The 21,465-nt window shown below is 42.2% G+C and overlaps 3 protein-coding genes across 3 annotated transcripts; all 3 read right to left on the reverse strand.

Annotated features, from left to right (window-relative positions):
* Positions 1-215: 215 nt before the first annotated feature.
* LOC119735103 lies at positions 216-3,473 on the reverse strand. The gene is made up of 2 exons (XM_038208804.1): positions 2,948-3,473; positions 216-1,294 (listed from the first exon to the last, which is right to left on the reverse strand). Exons 1-2 carry the CDS (start codon positions 3,471-3,473, stop codon positions 216-218), a joined length of 1,605 nt encoding a protein of 534 aa, XP_038064732.1.
* Positions 3,474-7,392: 3,919 nt separating this feature from the next.
* On the reverse strand, positions 7,393-11,015 carry LOC119734974. Its single transcript, XM_038208638.1, has 2 exons — positions 10,654-11,015; positions 7,393-8,472 (listed from the first exon to the last, which is right to left on the reverse strand). Exons 1-2 carry the CDS (start codon positions 10,799-10,801, stop codon positions 7,394-7,396), a joined length of 1,227 nt encoding a protein of 408 aa, XP_038064566.1. The 5' UTR covers positions 10,802-11,015; the 3' UTR covers position 7,393.
* A 3,558-nt stretch (positions 11,016-14,573) lies between these two features.
* On the reverse strand, positions 14,574-18,377 carry LOC119734723. Its single transcript, XM_038208262.1, has 2 exons — positions 17,763-18,377; positions 14,574-15,965 (listed from the first exon to the last, which is right to left on the reverse strand). Exons 1-2 carry the CDS (start codon positions 18,280-18,282, stop codon positions 14,887-14,889), a joined length of 1,599 nt encoding a protein of 532 aa, XP_038064190.1. The 5' UTR covers positions 18,283-18,377; the 3' UTR covers positions 14,574-14,886.
* Positions 18,378-21,465: the final 3,088 nt, after the last annotated feature.

The raw sequence follows: 21,465 nt of genomic DNA on the forward strand, positions 1-21,465 counted from the left end.
CTAGTAATTTTGCAATTCACAAAAATAGAAGTTGTTTTTTGAGTGAAACAAGTTGTTACACTGTAAGTACAAAAGTTGGGGGAAGCGCACGTGTTACTACTCAAACGCGTTGTAAAACTGTCCAATAAAAGAATGATGTAGCCCTATGCCTTTAAAGTTCTACAAGGCGTAAAAATGAAACTTTAAGGCTAATGTGACTTTATTAGTACCCAGATTTATGAGTGAGTAAAATAGGATGCGTTATCCGGTGGTGTTAGGAAGTGAGTTTCCTGAGTTGGCATGTACACATCCTGATTCTCCATAGATAGGTGCAAACCAAGAAACAGACCCAAAGCAGAGAACATCAGCGTGAGCATTTTCACCTTGGTGACCGGAGACTGCTCCTCGCAGAAGGCAAGAATCTTGTCCCAGAAGGCATCGTGAGTCTCGCACCTCATCTGACTGATGCTCTGCTTGAACTGAGACCACGTCCCCTTCAGATCCACACCGCCGACAGCCAACAGAGGAAGAGCAAGGAACATTGCATTCGTGGACCATATGTTGATGTTGAACGCCACAAAGTAGTCGTGCTTGACTTTGACACCACCGCTGATGGCGAGGTATTCCCAATAGAGCAGCGAGGAGAAGGCCCAGGATGAGATGGCAGCAACCATGATGATCCAGATGGATACAAGCCTCCTCATGCTGCCCAGATCCTCGGCGTACATGGCCAGGCGTCGCCTACAGATATCTACCTCACCCACATGCTTCCAGAGAAACCCCAGCTCCAGACGTTGCTGCTGGAGGAAAGCCAGCCTCAGTAGCAGCACGAGGTAGCAGAAGGTGCCCCATACTATCATGCACACGACACAGAAGACAAGAGACAGCTTCGCTTGCCAGAGTGAACCACCCATGGTGACATAGAAGATCAAGCTGTACATCCCATTGAAGAGAGGCCAACCCAGACACACGGTCAGAAAGCCACGACAGGGAAGCTGATGTCCCAACTCCAAGTGCTGCACGCGTCTGACGATGTATCTGATGCTCAGTGCCTTCCACCAGCGGAAACCGTGAACCCTCCGCAGCCTGCGACGGTCCATCTGCATGTGGCGGAAATTAGTCAGGAGAATCAGAGCAGGTATGGACATGTTGAAGAGGATATGCGTGATATAGCTGATGAAGGGAACGAAGTCCCGCTTCTTGCCTCCCAGATACTCGATCTTAAGGGACATTTCGAACAGTGTGAACGCAAACAGGACCAGGGACCAGATGACTGAGAGTACAGTGCTGCCACGATGGTTCCACTCACAAACACCTGTTGAGAGTACCATAACAGTATGACAGCATTTTATAATATTTGAAAATATAAAGAATATTAAATATTCACAAGTATCTGAAGTTATCATTCTATCTCCGGAGCTCAAGAGGGCACCGGACACCACACAAGGAGGTAGCAAACAATATCGTTTTCTTCTCTTCTTTGAGCTACACCCTATAGGTACTTGAAATTCATGGGCACATGCTCGGGCCTCCTCACAGCCATGTCGTTGCGAAGGGCGATTTCTAAAGGTTACGTAACACTTTATTTTGAATGAAACTACATGTACACGCACATGTTCACGTTGGCGGGCGAAATCTTTGAAAATTAATTTCTTCCGTTTGGAAGACCGTATCTTCATGCAACTTTCAGGGTTTATTTCCCTTATAATGATCCAATTATGTGCTCAAATCGTTGTGATATGTTCTTTACTTTTCGTTGAAATTGGAAAAATAGGCCTGTCTGCGTGCATATTTGAAAGCTGTAACACTGGCGTTGGCAATGTCTGTCAATCTTTTCAAGCCTCACAAATATTGACAAGGTTCCTATCTATTACGGTGTGCAGTAAACATTTGCGTAAAAGCCTCCTTCACGAGTTATTAATTGATATAAATATCACCCTTTTGCCGGCTTCCATTGGTCGATACCGAGACCCACGCCAAGTTACGCCGAGTGACGCTAATGAATATGCTAATATGCGATTGTCCATTGTGTGGCCGGGCCGAAATCGGTCAACCGTAGCGTCTACTGTGCTATAGGAAAACCATACACGTGGGTTTGGTCGCTAAAATTCGTCACCGACATTTTCCTTAGAGATGATTCAATATGTAACACAAGTGTTAGCAAAAACAGATTAAGCTGAAATTCGGAATATATGATGTGCGTGTCCAACTACTCGTGAAATAACAACTTCCGTAAATTCCTAGAAAGTGATATAAATACATAGATTTGGGGACGTTTTCGAACGATTTCTTCCAGATTTGAAGGTCAGCTTTACCAGTAACCAGTATTGACGTTTCGGCATCGATGACGGCGATTTTTTCACTGACATGATGTTTAGAATTGTTTCTTCTGGTATATTTTAACATTTCAATCATACTGAGCATATTTTTTTGAGAAACACAACGTTCCAAATGCCATGTTTTTGGGGGTGCATGAATTTCACTGCTCCGTATCGGATTAGCTTTGCCTAGCAACCGCATGACCCTTTGTGTTCGCAACCATAATTATGGCTGCTCAGTTGGCCATACCATTGCATATGCGAGTAAAGAAGCTATTGGAAATTAACAAGATGTATCCACAAATAATACTTTGACAACAAAAAAATGGTATTTCGTCATGGTTGTACATCGACTACGATTTCCTCCTAAGTTCAGATATTGCATCATTGCCACAATGACTCTTCATTATGCTGTGTCTTAATTTACATGAATCATGTATTTCACATTTTCAGAAATAAATCGATGGTTTCCAAGTAATTACGAGGTCCAAACTGTTCTTTGGTGTGTTAATCAAGTGTAATTACCGATAGGCCTATGCTATTTGTCAACTTCGTTGTAATCCTTGAAACTAGAAACGCTACCCTGGCAACCTATTTTTTTGCGAAACAAAATTAACTTTGTATTTCACATTGGAAGAAATTACACTTACCGATATCTGTCTCCGAGTACGGCCGACAGAGACCCCCTGAATCCCACCACATGCTACGGCACACTTGGCAGCCATCGGTCGTCTCAGCATCTCCGGCTCCCGTGCCACCTTTCGCCGGGTTGATGTCAGCATCCAGCACGCAGATCATCGGTACCTCCGCTGTATTTTCTGCTTCAGTTTCGTCCGTCTGCTCGTCTACCGCACCCGGGTACAGCCACCCACTCCTCTCCTCTTCACCCCTCTCCCGGTATCGGCGCTGGAGAACGGCCAGACGGCACAGGTCGCACCGCCGCTGGGCCACAATCCGGCGGTAGTTGTACAGCCCGATGAACTTCAGTAGCAACCAGAAGGACCAGGGCCAGATTTTGCGTGCGGGGACCCTGGGAGAAGTTTCTCCGGTCTGTGACTGAGAGGAACTCGCTATTGGGGTCGAGTAATAGCAGTTGAAACTCGGAATACCGCCATGCTTGCTTGGGGGAAGTAATAAGGTGCGGTACTCGCTTGCCTCAGAAACCTTCGTCGTCATGATGAGCTACCTTAAGATGCAGGAACACTTGGATATCAAGCTACTTATATAGTTTAGAGATTGAAACTGTTATTGAGCTGACGTATAGGAATGCGAACCGAAAACCATCGCACAAGGGAACTTTAAGAAGCAGTATGTATGCAGTAACTGAAAGCGTTGGTGTCGTGTCCGAAGTGAAAGTAAATAATTGGGAATTCTCCCCATTTGATGTTGCAGTTAGCTAAAAATAAAAACTTACTAATGATTATCACGCCAACATACTGTTCCCGAAATGTTTTGTTTATTTAATTATATTTCCTAGTGCAGTTTTTTTCTCGCGTTCTGAATTATAGCAGTTGAAACTTCGCAAAAGGGAACTTTAAGAAGCAGTATGTATGCAGTAACCGAAAGCGTTGGTGTCGTGTCCGAAGTGAAAGTAAATAATCGGGAATCTTCCCCTTTCGTACCGATGTTGTTATTAGCTAAAAATAAAATCTTATTAATGTTCATCACGCCAATATTTCCCGAAATGTTTTGTTTATTTAATAATAATTCCTGTAACTTTTTAGTGAATTGAAAGACAAAAAAATTCAAAAGTTATATTTACTAGGTTTTATTACTTGGTGCAATTTCGGATGATACTGAATAAAGGAGGCTTTAAACAAATGTTGTAATGCAAATGTTTAAGACAAAAGTCACAATAGAAAACAATTATATGTCCCACAACCCATAATTCTTACTGGTGTACAGGGCCAGTCTACAGGGTGAGTAAAAAATAAAGGAAACCCAAATGGCAGGACCAATTTTTTAATGAAGTTCTACATGTACTACTATCAAAATGTAGCACAAGAAAGCCCACTTAATAAGCTTTCTTTTAGTAGAAAAATCATTCAAATCACTCATGTGATTTTCAAGTTACGGAGTTTTAAACACAACCACCGTTTTAAGGTTCTGTCCACGGATCACAAAAAAAACAGAGTAAGTGTTATTTTTTTTGTGATCCGTGGACAGAACTTAAAAATGGTGCAGTTGTGTTCAAAACCCCGTAACTTGAAAAGCACATGAGAGATTTGAACGATCCTTCTACTAAAAGAAAGCTTATTAATTGGGCTTTCATATCCTAGATTTTTATAGTGCTTCACGCAGAACTTTATAAAGAAAATAATCCTGCCATTTGGGGGGAACTTACCCGGTAAAGTCGTCTTTGCGCCCGACTGACTCACTTGCTGTCTCATTGACTATATATTGTAAATTACATAATTCTCACCTTGACCCAAAGAGTTTGAAAACAGGATTACTCCGGAACGCCAATAAATTGGCTGAATCCGGCCCGTTGTGAACGCAATTCTAAATTGATTGCATATAATTTATTAGGCTTGTCTATTAGTTGTTATAATTATATCTCTTGGCCGTAGGGCTGTGCCTCGGAGCCAGGTACCTGAGTACCCGACCGCTGATGCCATGAACCGGTTCCAAATTGCTTTTAGTAACTTCTCGCACCGTCAAAAAGAAAGGTTATGAATGTCGTGTATGGGGCATGTTCAAAATGAAAACCTTGCTATATGCAAAAACAGAGCAGATTTCACGCGTATGATGCTCGAGGAAAGCTATAATTAAAGCTCAAGGTACACACACTTTCTCGATGTTTAGAGCTGCATTGAACCACCGATGTAGTACTATCATCGTGTGGACCTTTATGCATAATCTGAACAGCAACTTCCGGGATTTGTATTTTTTTGGACTGGGTTTCTTGACCGGTACTCGCCGGGTACCCGTGTTTTTTTGTTATTTAATCGGGTACCCGGTTCCCGTACGGTAAATGCGCACCCCTACTTGGACGACATCAACCATTCAAAGCATGAAAGAAATCAAGATATAGTTCATAAAGGTACATCAGTTCATTTTTCAAATGTTTCGGATTTTTTTCTAATTTGCGGAGGGGGGGGGGTTGGTAAAAGGGAGATGCAATCCGAATATCATTAGGTTCGAATTCTTTTGTTTTTCCTTTATATATGTTTTTCTAATTTTTTTAGGGAAGTTAAGTCCAAAACCTCATAGCGTATACCCTATTTGCTTAAGTAGTTTGGGGAAAACAAATTCGCCGCCTGGCAACCCAAACATTTAATCATCTTTCGCAGTTTTTTTGCCCATCGTCAAGAGAACGGGGGGGGGGGGGGCTGGTGGGGCCGTGCCCCCCTTGGCGAGCAATTGGCCCCCGACGGCAAAAGCCATACATGTGTATTTTTATTTTTACGGTAGTGGGCCCACATGAGTGGTCTCTCGTCAAGGGAAGACTGAACAGAAACATCTTATTTCGCTCGTAGCCCCCTACCCTGCAAACAGGACGCGGGAAGAGCTCATGAATTTAAGCTCTGATTGGATAGATTTTGCGTGACCTGTGACCTGCAAGTCATCACGGCCACGACCCTGCAAAGTTTTAAACGGCCGTTAAGACCGACTCACTGATTCTTTATTCGCCTTCGTAAATGCTTATTTTTTTTGGTTGAAAAGCGTAATAATGTTGGAAAATCTGTAAAACTGATCTGTTTCGTGAATGTCCAATTCCCGTCATTTGCTCAGGCTCCGTTTCGAATTCACGATGCGACGCTGAAATTTGTCCACATGGTCCGCAAAGAAAAAAATCACATCCGGTATGGAATGTATGCATTTCAATGGGAAAGTTTTCGGATGGCATTTGCGTGCATTAGCTAACAGCGGTCTTAAACAGCTGCAAATGGATGTCTTTATATAAGTCATTATAAATTTCCCAGAGTTCCGTCCCCACTTTCTTCACAAGATTCTGTGAAGCTCATCAGCCCTTTCCAGCACCCTGTTTGCAGGGTGGGGTACGAGCGAAACATCTGATAAGCAATACTAAAGCTAAAATATATATAGACCTATGTAGGAGAAAATATCGAAAATAGTCTTCATGTCAATTCTACATTATGTAGTACCTTAACATTTTTCTAGCATATTACTGAACTGATGTAGCAAATGTCACGATTACGATGTGACCTGTGCATGTTCCAGGAACAATGTTGATAGTTAAAAGCCACACAAAGGAAAACAATTATTGGCGTTATACTACAGAAGTAATCAGTTTCACTATCATCACATGCTTAGCTGTCAAACACGAAGTGTGGTAGATTTGATGTTAAGTTATTATGCTGATATTGTTTGTTGTGACATGTTATTTATATTATGGTATTATTGTAGAGCAGAGCTACAAAATTAGGGGTCCCGTCGATGAGCAACATTTTGCACTACGACTGGAAGCGAATAGACTATGTAATAGACCATGGCGAATGTCATGGTGTATGCCAGCAGATTCGCTGATTAATTAGGCAAGACAACCGCCTCTGGACCTCTAGATTTTGACCAATCGGGGGTCTTCGGTCATTCACCTGTTGCGCGTGATAGACAATGGATAAAAAAAAATGTGTCACGCGCTCTGTATCATGTGATAACGCGATATGCACCATGATGTTGTTGTATGCAAAACACTGCATTCTAATTGACCAATCAAACCATTTAGTCCTGATTTGGGAATGAAATGACGTCACGATTTAGTAAAGTCAACTCCGATTGGCTGGCGCGCGGCTTGCATAAATCTGCATGTCTAGACATATCAGACGCTATACAGAACTTGGCTCCGTGGATAACAGGTAATTCTCAGAATAGGAAGCGAAAGGGGTAGGCCTATACTCAAAATCAGCTGACACCGAGGGACTAGTAATTTTTGCAATTCTCAAAATAAAAGTTGTTTTTTGAGTGAAACAAGTTGTTATACTGTAAGTACAACAGTTGGGGGAAGCGCGCGTGTTACTACTCAAGCGCGTTGCAAAACTGTCCAATAAAAGAAATGATGTATGCCTTTAAAGTTCTACAAGGCGTAAAAATGACACTTTAAGGCTTATGTGACTTAATATTAGTACCCAGATTTATGAGTGAGTAAAATAGGATGCGTTATCCGGTGGTGTTAGGAGGTAAGTTTCCTGAGTTGGCATGTACACATCCTGATTCTCCATAGACAGGTGCAAACCAAGAAACAGACCCAAAGCAGAGAACATCAGCGTGAGCATTTTCACCCTGGTGACCGGAGACTGCTCCTCGCAGAAGGCAAGAATCTTGTCCCAGAAGACATCGTGAGTCTCGCACCTCATCTGACTGATGCTCTGCTTGAACTGAGACCACGTCCCCTTCAGATCCACACCGCCGACAGCCAACAGAGGTAGAGCAAGGAACATGGTATTCGTGGACCAGATGTTGATGTTGAACGCCACAAAGTAATCGTGCTTGACTTTGACACCACCGCTGATGGCGAGGTATTCCCAATAGAGCAGCGAGGAGAAGGCCCAGGATGAGATGGCAGCAACCATGATGATCCAGATGGATACAAGCCTCCTCATGCTGCCCAGATCCTCGGCGTACATGGCCAGACGTCGCCTACAGATATCTACCTCACCCACATGCTTCCAGAGAAACCCCAGCTCCAGACGTTGCTGCTGAAGGAAAGCCAACCTCAGCAGCAGCACGAGGTAGCAGAAGGCGCCCCATACTATCATACACACGACACTGAAGACAAGAGACAGCTTCGCTTGCCAGAGTGAACCACTCATGGTGACATAGAAGATCAAGCTGTACATCCCATTGAAGAGAGGCCAACCCAGACACACGGTCAGAAAGCCTCGACAGGGAAGCTGATATCCCATCTCCAAGTGCTGCACGCGTCTGACGATGTATCTGATGCTCAGTGCCTTCCACCAGCGGAAACCGTGAACCCTCCGCAGCCTGCGACGGTCCATCTGCATGTGGCGGAAATTGGTCAGGAGAATCAGAGCAGGTATGGACATGTTGAAGAAGATGTGCGTGGCGTAGCTGATGAAGGGAACGAGGTCCCGCTTCTTGCCTCCCAGATACTCGATCTTAAGGGACATTTCGAACAGTGTGAACGCAAACAGGACCAGGGACCAGATGACTGAGAGTACAGTGCTGCCACGATGGTTCCACTCACAAACACCTGTTGAGAGTACCATAACAGTATGACAGCATTTTATAATATTTGAAAATATAAAGAATATTAAAGGTAACGTAACACTTTATTGTGAATGAAACTACATGTACACGCACATGTTCACGTTGGCGGGCGAAATCTTTGAAAATTAATTTCTTCCGTTTGGAAAACCGTATCTTCATGCAACTTTCAGGGTTTATTTCCCTTATAATGATCCAATTATGTGCTCAAATCGTTGGGATATGTTCTTTACTTTTCGTTGAAATTGGAAAAATAGGCCTGCCTACGTGCATATTTGAAAGCTGTTTAAACACTGGCGTTGGCAATGTCTGTAAATCTTTTCAAGCCTCACAAATATTAACAAGGTTCCTATCTATTACGGCGTGCAGTAAACATTTGCGTAAAAGCCTCCTTCACGAGTTATTAATTGATATAAATATCACCCTTTTGCCTGCTTCCATTGGTCGATACCGAGACCCACGCCAAGTAACGCCGAGTGACGCTAATGAATATGCTAATAGCGATTGTCCATTGTGTGGCCGGGCCGAAATCGGTCAACCGTAGCGTCTACTGTGCTATATAGGAAAACCATACACGTGGGTTTGGTCGCTACAGGTAGCAGACCAGTAAATAAACTTCCATAGACCCCAATGGTAAATGCTCCCACTTCAAAAATTCGGGGAAAATACTCACAACTCTCCAAGGTGTTTGAGACACACATCAAATTAAAGCTTATTTCATCATCTTTCATTTTCTGTTCAATTTACGGGGGGTCAACTAATGACTTTTAGGAGAAATTTCAACCTGAAGATGATCACCCCTGAAAATAGTCCTGAAGCCCATCGCCATTTTGAAAAACGATGCCTACACTCCATTGCAAAATAGAGCGCTTTTAGGGTCCAAATTACATCCAATTTACACAGAACTGCAAGCTCCCAGTCCTGTGCACGGCTTCCACCCATATTTTTTACAAACCCTCAAGTTCATGGCCCACAGCATGCTCAAATACCGAAGATTTTGAGGGCATGCAAATCGCATACTGGTCTGCACCCTAAAATTCGTCACCGACATTTTCCTTAGAGATGATTCAATATGTAACACAAGTGTTAGCAAAAACAGATTAAGCTGAAATTCGGAATATATGATGTGCGTGTCCAACTACTCGTGAAATAACAACTTCCGTAAATTCCTAGAAACTGATATATATACATAGATTTGGGGACGTTTTCGAACGATTTCTTCCAGATTTGAAGGTCAGCTTTACCAGTAACCAGTATTGACGTTTTGGCATCGATGACGGCGATTTTTTTCACTGACATGATGTTTAGAATTCGTCACGGACATTTTCCTTAGAGATGATTCAATATGTAACACAAGTGTTAGCAAAAACAGATTAAGCTGAAATTCGGAATATATGATGTGCGTGTCCAACTACTCGTGAAATAACAACTTCCGTAAATTCCTAGAAACTGATATATATACATAGATTTGGGGACGTTTTCGAACGATTTCTTCCAGATTTGTAGTGTCAGCTTTACCAGTAACCAGTATTGACGTTTCGGCATCGATGACGGCGATTCTTTTCACTGACATGATGTTTAGAATTTTTTCTTCTGGTATATTTTAACATTTCAATCATACTGAGCATATTTTTTTGAGAAACACACCATTTAAAAGGCCATGTTTTGGAGGGTGCATGAATTGCTTCTTATCGGATTAGCTTTGCCTAACAACGGCATGACGCTTTGTGTTCGCAACCATAATTATGGCTGCTCAGTTGGCCATACCATTGCATATGTGAGTAAAGAAGCTATTGGAAATTAACAAGATGTATCCACAAATAATACTTTGACAACTACAATAAAGGTATTTCGTCATGGTTGTACATCGACTACGATTTCCTCCGAAGTTCAGATATTGCATCATTGCCACAATGACTCTTCATTATGCTGTGTCTTAATTTGCATGATTCATGTATTTATAATTTTCAGAAATAAATCGATGGTTTCCAAGTAATTTCGAGGTCCAAACTGTTCTTTGGTGTGTTAATTAAGTGTAATTACCGATAGGCCTATGCTATTTGTCAACTTCGTTGTAATCCTTGAAACTAGAAACGCTACCCTGGGAACCTATTTTTTGCGAAACAAAATTAACTTTGTATTTCACATTGGAAGAAAATACACCTACCGATATCTGTCTCCGAGTACGGCCGACAGAGACCCCCTGAATCCCACCACATGCTACGGCACACTTGGCAGCCATCGGTCGTCTCAGCATCTCCGGCTCCCGTGCCACCTTTCGCCGGGTTGATGTCAGCATCCAGCACGCAGATCATCGGTACCTCCTTTTCTGCTTCGGTTTCGTCCGTCTGCTCGTCTACCACACCCGGGTACAGCCACCCACTCCTCTCCTCTTCACCCCTCTCCCGGTATCGGCGCTGGAGAACGGCCAGACGGCACAGGTCGCACCGCCGCTGGGTCACAATCCGGCGGTAGTTGTACAGCCCGATGAACTTCAGTAGCAACCAGAAGGTCCAGGGCCAGATTTTGCGTGCGAGGACCCTGGGAGAAGTTTCTCCTGTCTGTGACTGAGAGGAACTCGCTATTGGGGTCGAGTAATAGCAGTTGAAACTCTGAATACCGCCATGCTTGCTTGGGGGAAGTAATAAGGTGCGGTACTCGCTTGCCTCAGAAACCTCCGTCGTCATGATGAGCTACCTTTAGATACAGGAACACTTGGATATCAAGCTACCTGGCAGATTCTTATATAGTTTAGAGATTGAAACTGTTATTGAGCTGACGTATAGGAATGCGAACCGACAACCCTCGCAAAAGGGAACTTTAAGAAGCAGTATGTATGCAGTAACCGAAAGCGTTGGTGTCGTGTCCGAAAGGAAAATAAAATAATAATCGGGAATTTTCCCCTTTCGTACCGATGTTGTTATTAGCTAAAAATAAAATCTTATTAATGTTCATCACGCCAATATTTCCCGAAATGTTTTGTTTATTTAATAATATATCCTGTAACTTTTTAGTGAACTGAAAGACAAAAAAAATCAAAAGTTATATTCACTAGGTTTTATTACTTGGTGCAATTTCGGATGAAACAATCACAATAGAAAACAATTATCACCATAGAAAACAATTATATGTCCCACAACCCATAATTCTTGCTGGTGTACAGGGCCAGTCTACAGGGTGAGTAAAAAATAAAGGAAACCCAAATGGTAGGACCAATTCTTTGATGAAGTTGTTCATGTACCACTATCAAAATTTAGCACAAGAAAGCCCAAGTAATAAGCTTTCTTTTAGTAGAAAAATCATTCAAATCACTCATGTGATTTTCAAGTTACGGAGTTTTAAACACAACCACCGTTTTAAGGTTCTGTCCACGGATCACAAAAAAAGAGTAAGTGTTATTTCAGAAAACGTTGCTGAAAGAACACAAACCTTATCTTTTTTTGTGATCCGTGGACAGAACTTAAAAACGGTGCAGTTGTGTTCAAAACCCCGTAACTTGAAAAACACATGAGTGAATTGGAATGATCCTTCTACTAAAAGAAAGCTTATTAATTGGGCTTTCATATCCTAGATTTTTATAGTGCTTCACGCAGAACTTTTTTAAGAAACTAATCCTGCCATTTTTTATTGGGGGGGGGGTTGGACTCACCCGGTAAAGTCGTCTTTGCGCCCGACTGACTCACTGACTGACTCATTGACTATGTTTTGTAAATTACATATAATTCTCAACTTGACACAAAGAGTTTGAAAACAGGATTACTCCGGAACGCCAATAAATGGGATGAATCCGGCCCATTGTGAACGCTATTCTGAATTGATTGCATATAATATATTAGGCTAATTGTCTATTAGTTGTTATAATTATATCTCTTGGCCGTAGGGCTGTGCATCGGAGCCAGGTACCTGAGTACCCGACCGCTGATGCCATGAACCGGTTCCAAATTGCTTTTAGTAACTTCTCGCACCGTCAAAAAAGAAAGGTTATGAATGTCGTGTATGGGGCATGTTCAAAATGAAAACCTTGCTATATGCAAAAACAGAGCAGATTTCACGCGTATGATGCTCGAGGAAAGCTATAATTAAAGCTCAAGGTACACACACTTTCTCGATGTTTAGAGCTGCATTGAACCACCGATGTAGTACTATCATCGTGTGGACCTTTATGCATAATCTGAACAGCAACTTCCGGGATTTGTATTTTTTTGGACTGGGTTTCTTGACCGGTACTCGCCGGGTACCCGTGTTTTTTTGTTATTTAATCGGGTACCCGGTTCCCGTACGGTAAATGCGCACCCCTACTTGGACGACATCAACCATTCAAAGCATGAAAGAAATCAAGATATAGTTCATAAAGGTACATCAGTTCATTTTTCAAATGTTTCGGATTTTTTTCTAATTTGCGGAGGGGGGGGGGTTGGTAAAAGGGAGATGCAATCCGAATATCATTAGGTTCGAATTCTTTTGTTTTTCCTTTATATATGTTTTTCTAATTTTTTTAGGGAAGTTAAGTCCAAAACCTCATAGCGTATACCCTATTTGCTTAAGTAGTTTGGGGAAAACAAATTCGCCGCCTGGCAACCCAAACATTTAATCATCTTTCGCAGTTTTTTTGCCCATCGTCAAGAGAACGGGGGGGGGGGCTGGTGGGGCCGTGCCCCCCTTGGCGAGCAATTGGCCCCCGACGGCAAAAGCCATACCTGTGTATTTTTTATTTTTACGGTAGTGGGCCCACATGAGTGGTCTCTCGTCAAGGGAAGACTGAACAGAAACATCTTATTTCGCTCGTAGCCCCCTACCCTGCAAACAGGACGCGGGAAGAGCTCATGAATTTAAGCTCTGATTGGATAGATTTTGCGTGACCTCTGACCTGCAAGTCATCACGGCCACGACCCTGCAAAGTTCAAACGGCCGTTAAGACCGAGTCACTACTCCTTTTATTCTCCCTCGTAAATGCTTATTTTTCATTGAAAAGCGTAATAATCTTGGAAAATCTGTAAAACTGATCTGTTTCGTGAATTTTCAATTCCCGTCATTTGCTCAGGCTCCGTTTCGAATTCACGATGCGACGCTCAAATTTGTCCACATGGTCCGCAAAGAAAAAAATCACATCTGATATGGAATGTATGCATTTCTATGAGAAAGTTTTCGGATGGCATTTGCGTGCATTAGCTAACAGCGGACTTAAATAGCTGCAACTGGATGTCTTTATATGGGTCATGATAAGTTACCCAGAGTTCCGTCCCCACTTCCTTCACAAGATTCTGTGAAACTTATCAGCCCTTCCTAGCGCCCTGTTTGCAGGGTGGGGGTACGAGCGAAACATCTGATAAGCAATACTAAAGCTAATATATATATATAGATCTATGTAGGATAAAATATCAAAATAGTCTTCATGTCAATTCTACATTATGTTACAGTAGTACCTTAACATTTTTTCTAGCATATTACTGAACTGATGTAAAAGCAAATATCGCGATTACGATGTGATCTGTGCATGTTCAAGGAACAGTGTTGATAGTTAAAAGCCACACAAAGGAAAACAATTATTGACATTATACTATAGAAGTAATCAGTTTCACTATCATCAAATGCTTAGCTGTCAAACACGAAGTGTGGTAGATTTGATGTTAAGTTATTATGCTGATATTGTTTGCTGTGACATGTTATTTATATTATGGTAATTGTAGAGCAGAACTAAAAAATTAGGGGTCCCGTCGATGAGCAACATTTTGCACTAGGACGGGAAGCGAATAGACTATGTAATAGACCATGGCGAATGTCATGGTGTATGCCAGCAGATTCGCTGATTAATTAGGCAAGACAACCGCCTCTGGACCTCTAGATTTTGACCAATCGGGGGTCTTCGGTCATTCACCTGTTGCGCGTGATAGACAATGGATACAAAAATGTGTCACGCGCTCTGTATCAGTGCTAACGCGATATGCATCATAATGTTGTTGTATGCAAAACACTTCATTCTAATTGACCAATCAAACCATTTAGTCTTGATTTGGGAATGAAATGACGTCACGATTTAGTAAAGTCAACTCCGATTGGCTGGCGCGCGGCTTGCATAAATCTGCATGTTTAGACATATCAAACGTTATACAGGACTTGGCTCCGTGGATAATGGGTAATTCTCAGAATAGGAAGCGAAGGGGGGAATACTCAAAATCAGCTGGCGCCGAGGGACTAGTAAATTTGCAATTCTCAAAAAAATAAGTTGGTTTTTGAGTGAAACAAGTTGTTATACTGTAAGTCAACAAGTTGGGGGAAGCGCGCGTTTTACTTCTCAAACGCGTTGTAAAATTGTCCAATAAAAAATGTTGTATGCCTTTAAAGTTCTACAAGGCGTAAAAATAACACTTAGAGGCTTTTGTGACTTTATTAGTACGCAGATTTATGAGTGAGTAAAATAGGATGCATTGTCCAGTGGTGTGAGGAAGTAAGTTTCCTGAGTTGGCATGTACACATCCTGATCCTCCATAGATAGGTGCAAACCAAGAAACAGACCCAAAGCAGAGAACATCAGCGTGAGCATTTTCACCCTGGTGACCGGAGACTGCTCCTCGCAGAAGGCAAGAATCTTGTCCCAGAAGACATCGTGAGACTCGCACCTCATCTGACTGATGCTCTGCTTGAACTGAGACCACGTCCCCTTCAGATCCACACCGCCGACAGCCAACAGAGGCAGAGCAAGGAACATGGTATTCGTGGACCAGATGTTGATGTTGAACGCCACAAAGTAATCGTGCTTGACCTTGAAACCGCCGCTGATGACCATGTATTCCCAATAGAGCAGCGAGGAGAAGGCCCAGGATGAGATGGCAGCAACCATGATGATCCAGATGGATACAAGCCTCCTCATGCTTCCCAGATCCTCGGCGTACATGGCCAGCTGTCGCCTACAGATATCTACCTCACCCACATGCTTCCAGAGAAACCCCAGCTCCAGACGTTGCTGCTGAAGGAAAGCCAACCTCAGCAGCAGCACGAGGTAGCAGAAGGCGCCCCATACTATCATACAAACGACACTGAAGACAAGAGACAGCTTCGCTTGCCAGAGTGAACCACCCATGGTGACATAGAAGATCAAGCTGTACATCCCATTGAAGAGAGGCCAACTCAGACACACGGTCAGAAAGCCTCGACAGGGAAGCTGATATCCCATCTCCAAGTGCTGCACGCGTCTAACGATGTATCTGATGCTAAGTGCCTTCCACCAGCGGAAACCGTGAACCCTCCGCAGCCTGCGACGGTCCATCTGCATGTGGCGGAAATTGGTCAGGAGAATCAGAGCAGGTATGGACATGTTGAAGAAGATGTGCGTGGCGTAGCTGATGAAGGGAACGAGGTCCCGCTTCTTGCCTCCCAGATACTCGATCTTAAGGGACATTTCGAACAGTGTGAACGCAAACAGGACCAGGGACCAGATGACTGAGAGTACAGTGCTGCCACGATGGTTCCACTCACAAACACCTGTTGAGAGTACCATAACAGTATGACAGCATTTTATAATATTTGAAAATATAAAGAATATTAAAGGTTACGTAACACTTTATTTTGAATGAAACTACATGTACACGCACATGTTCACGTTGGCGGGCGAAATCTTTGAAAATTAATTTTTCCCGTTTGGAAGACCGTATCTTCATGCAACTTTCAGGGTTTATTTCCCCTATAATGATCCAATTATGTGCTCAAATTGTTATGATATGTTCGTTACTTTTCATTGAAATTGGAAAAATAGGCCTGGCTACGTGCATATTTGAAAGTTGTAACACGGGCGTTATCAATGTCTGTAAATCTTTTCAAGCCTCACAAATATTAATAAGGTTCTTATCCATTATGGTGTGCAGTAAACATTTGCGTTAAAGCCTCCTTCACGAGTTATTAATTGATAAATATCACCCTTTTTGCCGGCTTCCATTGGTCGATATACCGAGACCCACGCCAATTACGCCGAGTGACGCTAATGAATATGCTAATATGCGATTGTCCATTGTGTGGCCAGGCCGAAATCGGTCAACCGTAGCGTCTACTGTGCTATAGGAAAACCATACACGTGGGTTTGGTCGCTAAAATTCGTCACCGAAATTTTCCTTAGAGATGATTCAATATGTAACACAAGTGTTAGCAAAAACAGATTAAGCTGAAATTCGGAATATATGATATGCGTGTCCAACTACTCGTGAAATAACAACTTCCGTAAATTCCTAGAAACTGATATATATACATAGATTTGGGGACGTTTTCGAACGATTTCTTCCAGATTTGAAGGTCAGCTTTACCAGTAACCAGTATTGACGTTTCGGCATCGATGACGGCGATTTTTTTCACTGACATGATGTTTAGAATTCGTCACCGACATTTTCCTTAGAGATGATTCAATATGTAACACAAGTGTTAGCAAAAACAGATTAAGCTGAAATTTGGAATATATGATGTGCGTGTCCAACTACTCGTGAAATAACAACTTCCGTAAATTCCTAGAAACTGATATAAATACATAGATTTGGGGACGTTTTCGAACGATTTCTTCAAGATTTGAAGGTCAGCTTTACCAGTAACCAGTATTGACGTTTTGGCATCGATGACGGCGAATTTTTCACTGACATGAAGTTTAGAATCTTTTCTTCTGTTATATTTTAACATTTCAGTCATACTGAGCATATTTTTTTGAGAAACACAACGTTCCAAATGCCATGTTTTTGGGGGTGCATGAATTTCACTGCTCCGTATCGGATTAGCTTTGCCTAACAACGGCATGACGCTTTGTGTTCGCAACCATAATTATGGCTGCTCAGTTGGCCATACCATTGCATATGTGAGTAAAGAAGCTATTGGAAATTAACAAGATGTATCCACAAATAATACTTTGACAACAACAAAAATGGTATTTCGTCATGGTTGTACATCGACTACGATTTCCTCCTAAGTTCAGAAATTGCATCATTGCCACAATGACTCTTCATTATGCTGTGTCTTAATTTGCATGAACCCTTGTGTTTGGAGCAATCTCAGATACGATACATTTTTCCCTATTATTTTCAGAATTAAATCGATGGTTTCCGAGTGATAACGAGTTCCAAACTGTTCTTTGGTGTGTTAATCAAGTGTAATTACCGATAGGCTTATGTTATTTGTCAAGTTCGTTGTAATCCTTGAACATTAATAGAGCACACCTTCTCGAAACTAGAAACGCTACCCTGGGAACCTATTTTTTTGCGAAACAAAATTAACTTTGTATTTCACATTGGAAGAAAATACACCTACCGATATCTGTCTCCGAGTACGGCCGACAGAGACCCCCTGAATCCCACCACATGCTACGGCACACTTGGCAGCCATCGGTCGTCTCAGCATCTCCGGCTCCCGTGCCACCTTTCGCCGGGTTGATGTCAGCATCCAGCACGCAGATCATCGGTACCTCCTTTTCTGCTTCGGTTTCGTCCGTCTGCTCGTCTACCGCACCCGGGTACAGCCACCCACTCCTCTCCTCTTCACCCCTTTCCCGGTATCGGCGCTGGAGAACGGCAAGACGGCACAGGTCGCACCGCCGCTGGGTCACAATCCGGCGGTAGTTGTACAGCCCGATGAACTTCAGTAGCAACCAGAAGGTCCAGGGCCAGATTTTGCGTGCGAGGACCCTGGGAGAAGTTTCTCCGGTCTGTGACTGAGAGGAACTCGCTATTGGGGTCGAGTAATAGCAGTTGAAACTCGGAATACGACCATGCTTGCTTGGGGGAAGCAATAAGGTGCGGTACTCGCTTGCCTCAGAAACCTCCGTTGCCATGATGACTTTAGATGCAGGAACACTTGGATATCAAGCTACCTGGCAGATTCTTATATAGTTTAGAGATTGAAACTGTTTTGAGCTGACGTATAGGAATGCGAACCGAAAACCATCGCACAAGGGAATTTTAAGAAGCAGTAATGTATGCAGTAACAAAATGTGTCCGAAGTGAAAATAAATAATCGGGAATTCTTCCCCTTTCATGTTGCAGTTAGCTAAAAATAAAACTTACTAATGTTTATCACGCCAACATACTGTTCCCGAAATGTTTTGTTTATTTAATTATATTTCCTTGTGCAGTTTTTTTCTCGCGTTCTGAACCTGTGACGTTTTAGGAAGTGAAAGACAAAATCAAAAGTTATATTCACTATAGGTTTCTATTACTTGATGCAATTTCGGATGACACTGCATAAAGGAAGCTTTGTCATAGGTATATCTCCTGGTCGTAGGGCTGTGCATCGGAGCCTGGTACCTGATGAGTACCCGACCGCTGACGTCATGAAACGGTTCCAGATTATGGGATCGGGTACCGGTAACCAACCTTAAAAATTGCTTTTAGTAAACTTCTCACACAATGAAAAAAGAAAGGTTATGAATGTCGTTTGCGGGGAATTTTCAAATAAAAACCTTGCTACATGCAAAAACAGAACAGATTTTTCACGTTTATGATGCTCGAGAAAGCTTCAGTTTCACCATAAAGCTATAAAGCTCAATGTATACACACGTGTTTAGAACTGCATCAACGCACCGATGTAGTAGTATTATCGTGTGGACCGTTTTATGCACAATCTGATCAGCAACTTCAGAGATTTGTATTTTGGGGGGCTGGGTTTCTTGAACAGGTACTCGGGTACCGGTGTTATTTTTTTAATCGGGTACCCGGTTCCCGTACGGTAAATGCGCACCCCAACTTGGCCGATATCAACCCATTATATAAAGCATGAAAGAAATCAAGATATAGTTCATATCAGGTACATCTGTTCATATTAAGTAGGCGGGGCAACTCCGCCCTCCACCTTGTACCTCTATTGTGCGACGAGATTTTATGCCCCAGCCTCAGGAATTATCCCACATTAGCCTGATATATTTGAGTGATGTTTGAATTTCTAAAATAGCTCCTTAAAGTGCCACTATTGAAAAGCGGGTAACATCCCCTCTCTGCATTATCGTAACTTTAAATAAGGGAATAAATGTGTGCTTGGCCGGTTTTAAACACTATCTGGTCAATTACACCGGTAGGAATTTGGATGCTGATAATTACCCGAGCAGAAGGCGAGGATATAATTCATCCAGACTCCAACCGGTCTTTACCGGCCAAGCACATATTTATTCCCATTCATAAATACCTTTTCGGTCAAAATATCAAAACTTTTAACTATTTTGTTCAACAATTTTACGTCCTGACTTTCGAAACACCCCTCTATCTCTATTATGGAATGTCCCTCTCACAAAAAGTGGTAATCAACTATGGAGATTGGCGCGTGCGTCACGCGTACTGCGTGAGTGGCGCAGAACGCAACTGTGACGGTGTATTATGAATTTAGGACTACGAAATACTGACTCACTTGTAGTGTTGTGCATGCCTACGTGAGGATTGCGAACGTTCAACCAATTATACGGTAAAATGCACTGGATTTCATCGGAGTCAATATTTCATGTAACACTGGATAGCGTATAAGACCGTTTAAAACCGACCACGTGACGGGCTCTCGACCAATAGAAATAGGTAAACTGTTTTAAGTATTTATGAACTTAATCAAAATGACGTCACGCTTTACCCGGGACGAGAGTAGTTTTGGTTCCAAGACGTTACTATCTGCGTTTGTGTACGTGTGTTATCACATACTACTAATGAATACTTTTGTAAAACAATTGTTTTCAATCAACAGAGGGCGCACTTCACAGGACCACAGAGCGCTCTCAGACGCGCGCTAGCTGATCGCGGACGATATACGCGGTACATTACAGAAGTACAGAATCGTTCGCGGTAGAATCGATACTCGTTGAATAAACACAGTGAATAAGAATCGAATACATTGCAGAATCGATAACAGTTTTTCATCGCGGGCCTGTAGTGCAATATAATTTTCGCGCGGAGAAAAAATATTCAACGAAGGTCTTGGAACCAAGACTGTGACGAGAGCCGTAAAGCTCCCATAAGAGAGCGTGACGTCATTACGATTCAGGTTTATTTATGTGTGGTTATTGTGCCTTTGTCTTTTTATTAAGAAAACTTGTACTTTTTTTGCTCATGTCATGATCACAATTTTTAAGAGAACAACAATATGGACGAAGATTTTACAGCCCCCCCCCCCCGTCAAATTGTGGATGAAATAACTTTCATATAACGACATAATTCCATTGGGCTAACAAAATTAATCATGGTATAGACCTTGTTACCTGTGACGTCATGCAGCGGAACTATTTTTTCCCAAACAACATCGTATGGATGGTTGTTGAGCGCCCTCTACGATACTTTTATTATACTAACGCAGGTATACAGGCCTAATGCCTTGAATTACGGTTTATTGACGAGCTCTCCGATAGCTCAGCTGGATAATGCAATGGTTTTGAGATCGGAGGGTGTTGAGTTCAAAACCACATTTTTCAAATGCTTTGGGTTTTTTTTCTAATTTGCGCCTTTTTTTTTTTTTGGTAAAAGAGAAATACAGTCCGAATTTCATTAGGTTCGAATTCTTCTTCTTTTTTTTATGTTTTCTATTTTTTAGAAAAAATAAAGTCCAAAACCTCATAGCGTACACCCTATTTGCTTATGTTGTTTGGGGAAAACAAATTCGCCGCCTGGCAACCCAAACATTTTAATCATCTTTTGCAGGTTTTTTTGGCCCACATTAACCATTATATGGCCCACTTACGTGAACGCTTTTAAACCAGGTTTTTTTATTCAAGAGACACACATGCAGTCCAGAAGAGAGTTGTTTGATGAAAGCTGGTGCACAGTGATGACCACAAGATCAAATTGTGTAAACAATATGTGACATGGTATATACGTTCCTGTTTTGAAATAGATACAAGGTGAACGTTCAATTTATAAACATCTTATTCTTCTCGCTTGTTTTTCCAAACAGGCACACTGACTTTACTTCCTTTCAACTGCAGGCACAATGCATATACAGGAAATCAATATGTCGTTGTATATACTGAAAGGTTATCCTGTTTCTC

The sequence above is a fragment of the Patiria miniata genome, unplaced genomic scaffold, assembly GCF_015706575.1.
Source record: "Patiria miniata isolate m_02_andy unplaced genomic scaffold, ASM1570657v1 HiC_scaffold_28, whole genome shotgun sequence".
Classification (NCBI taxonomy): domain Eukaryota; kingdom Metazoa; phylum Echinodermata; class Asteroidea; order Valvatida; family Asterinidae; genus Patiria; species Patiria miniata.

Bases quoted from the DNA above. Each gene is read 5' to 3' on its own strand.
- LOC119735103 (XM_038208804.1), bottom strand. From the start codon at position 3,473: ATGACGACGAAGGTTTCTGAGGCAAGCGAGTACCGCACCTTATTACTT. The intron at 1,295-2,947 runs GTAAGTGTAATT...TACTCTCAACAG, and splicing joins GTACTCGGAGACAGATATCG to GTGTTTGTGAGTGGAACCAT.
- LOC119734974 (XM_038208638.1), bottom strand. From the start codon at position 10,801: ATGATCTGCGTGCTGGATGCTGACATCAACCCGGCGAAAGGTGGCACG. The intron at 8,473-10,653 runs GTAGGTGTATTT...TACTCTCAACAG, and splicing joins GTACTCGGAGACAGATATCG to GTGTTTGTGAGTGGAACCAT.
- LOC119734723 (XM_038208262.1), bottom strand. From the start codon at position 18,282: ATGGCAACGGAGGTTTCTGAGGCAAGCGAGTACCGCACCTTATTGCTT. The intron at 15,966-17,762 runs GTAGGTGTATTT...TACTCTCAACAG, and splicing joins GTACTCGGAGACAGATATCG to GTGTTTGTGAGTGGAACCAT.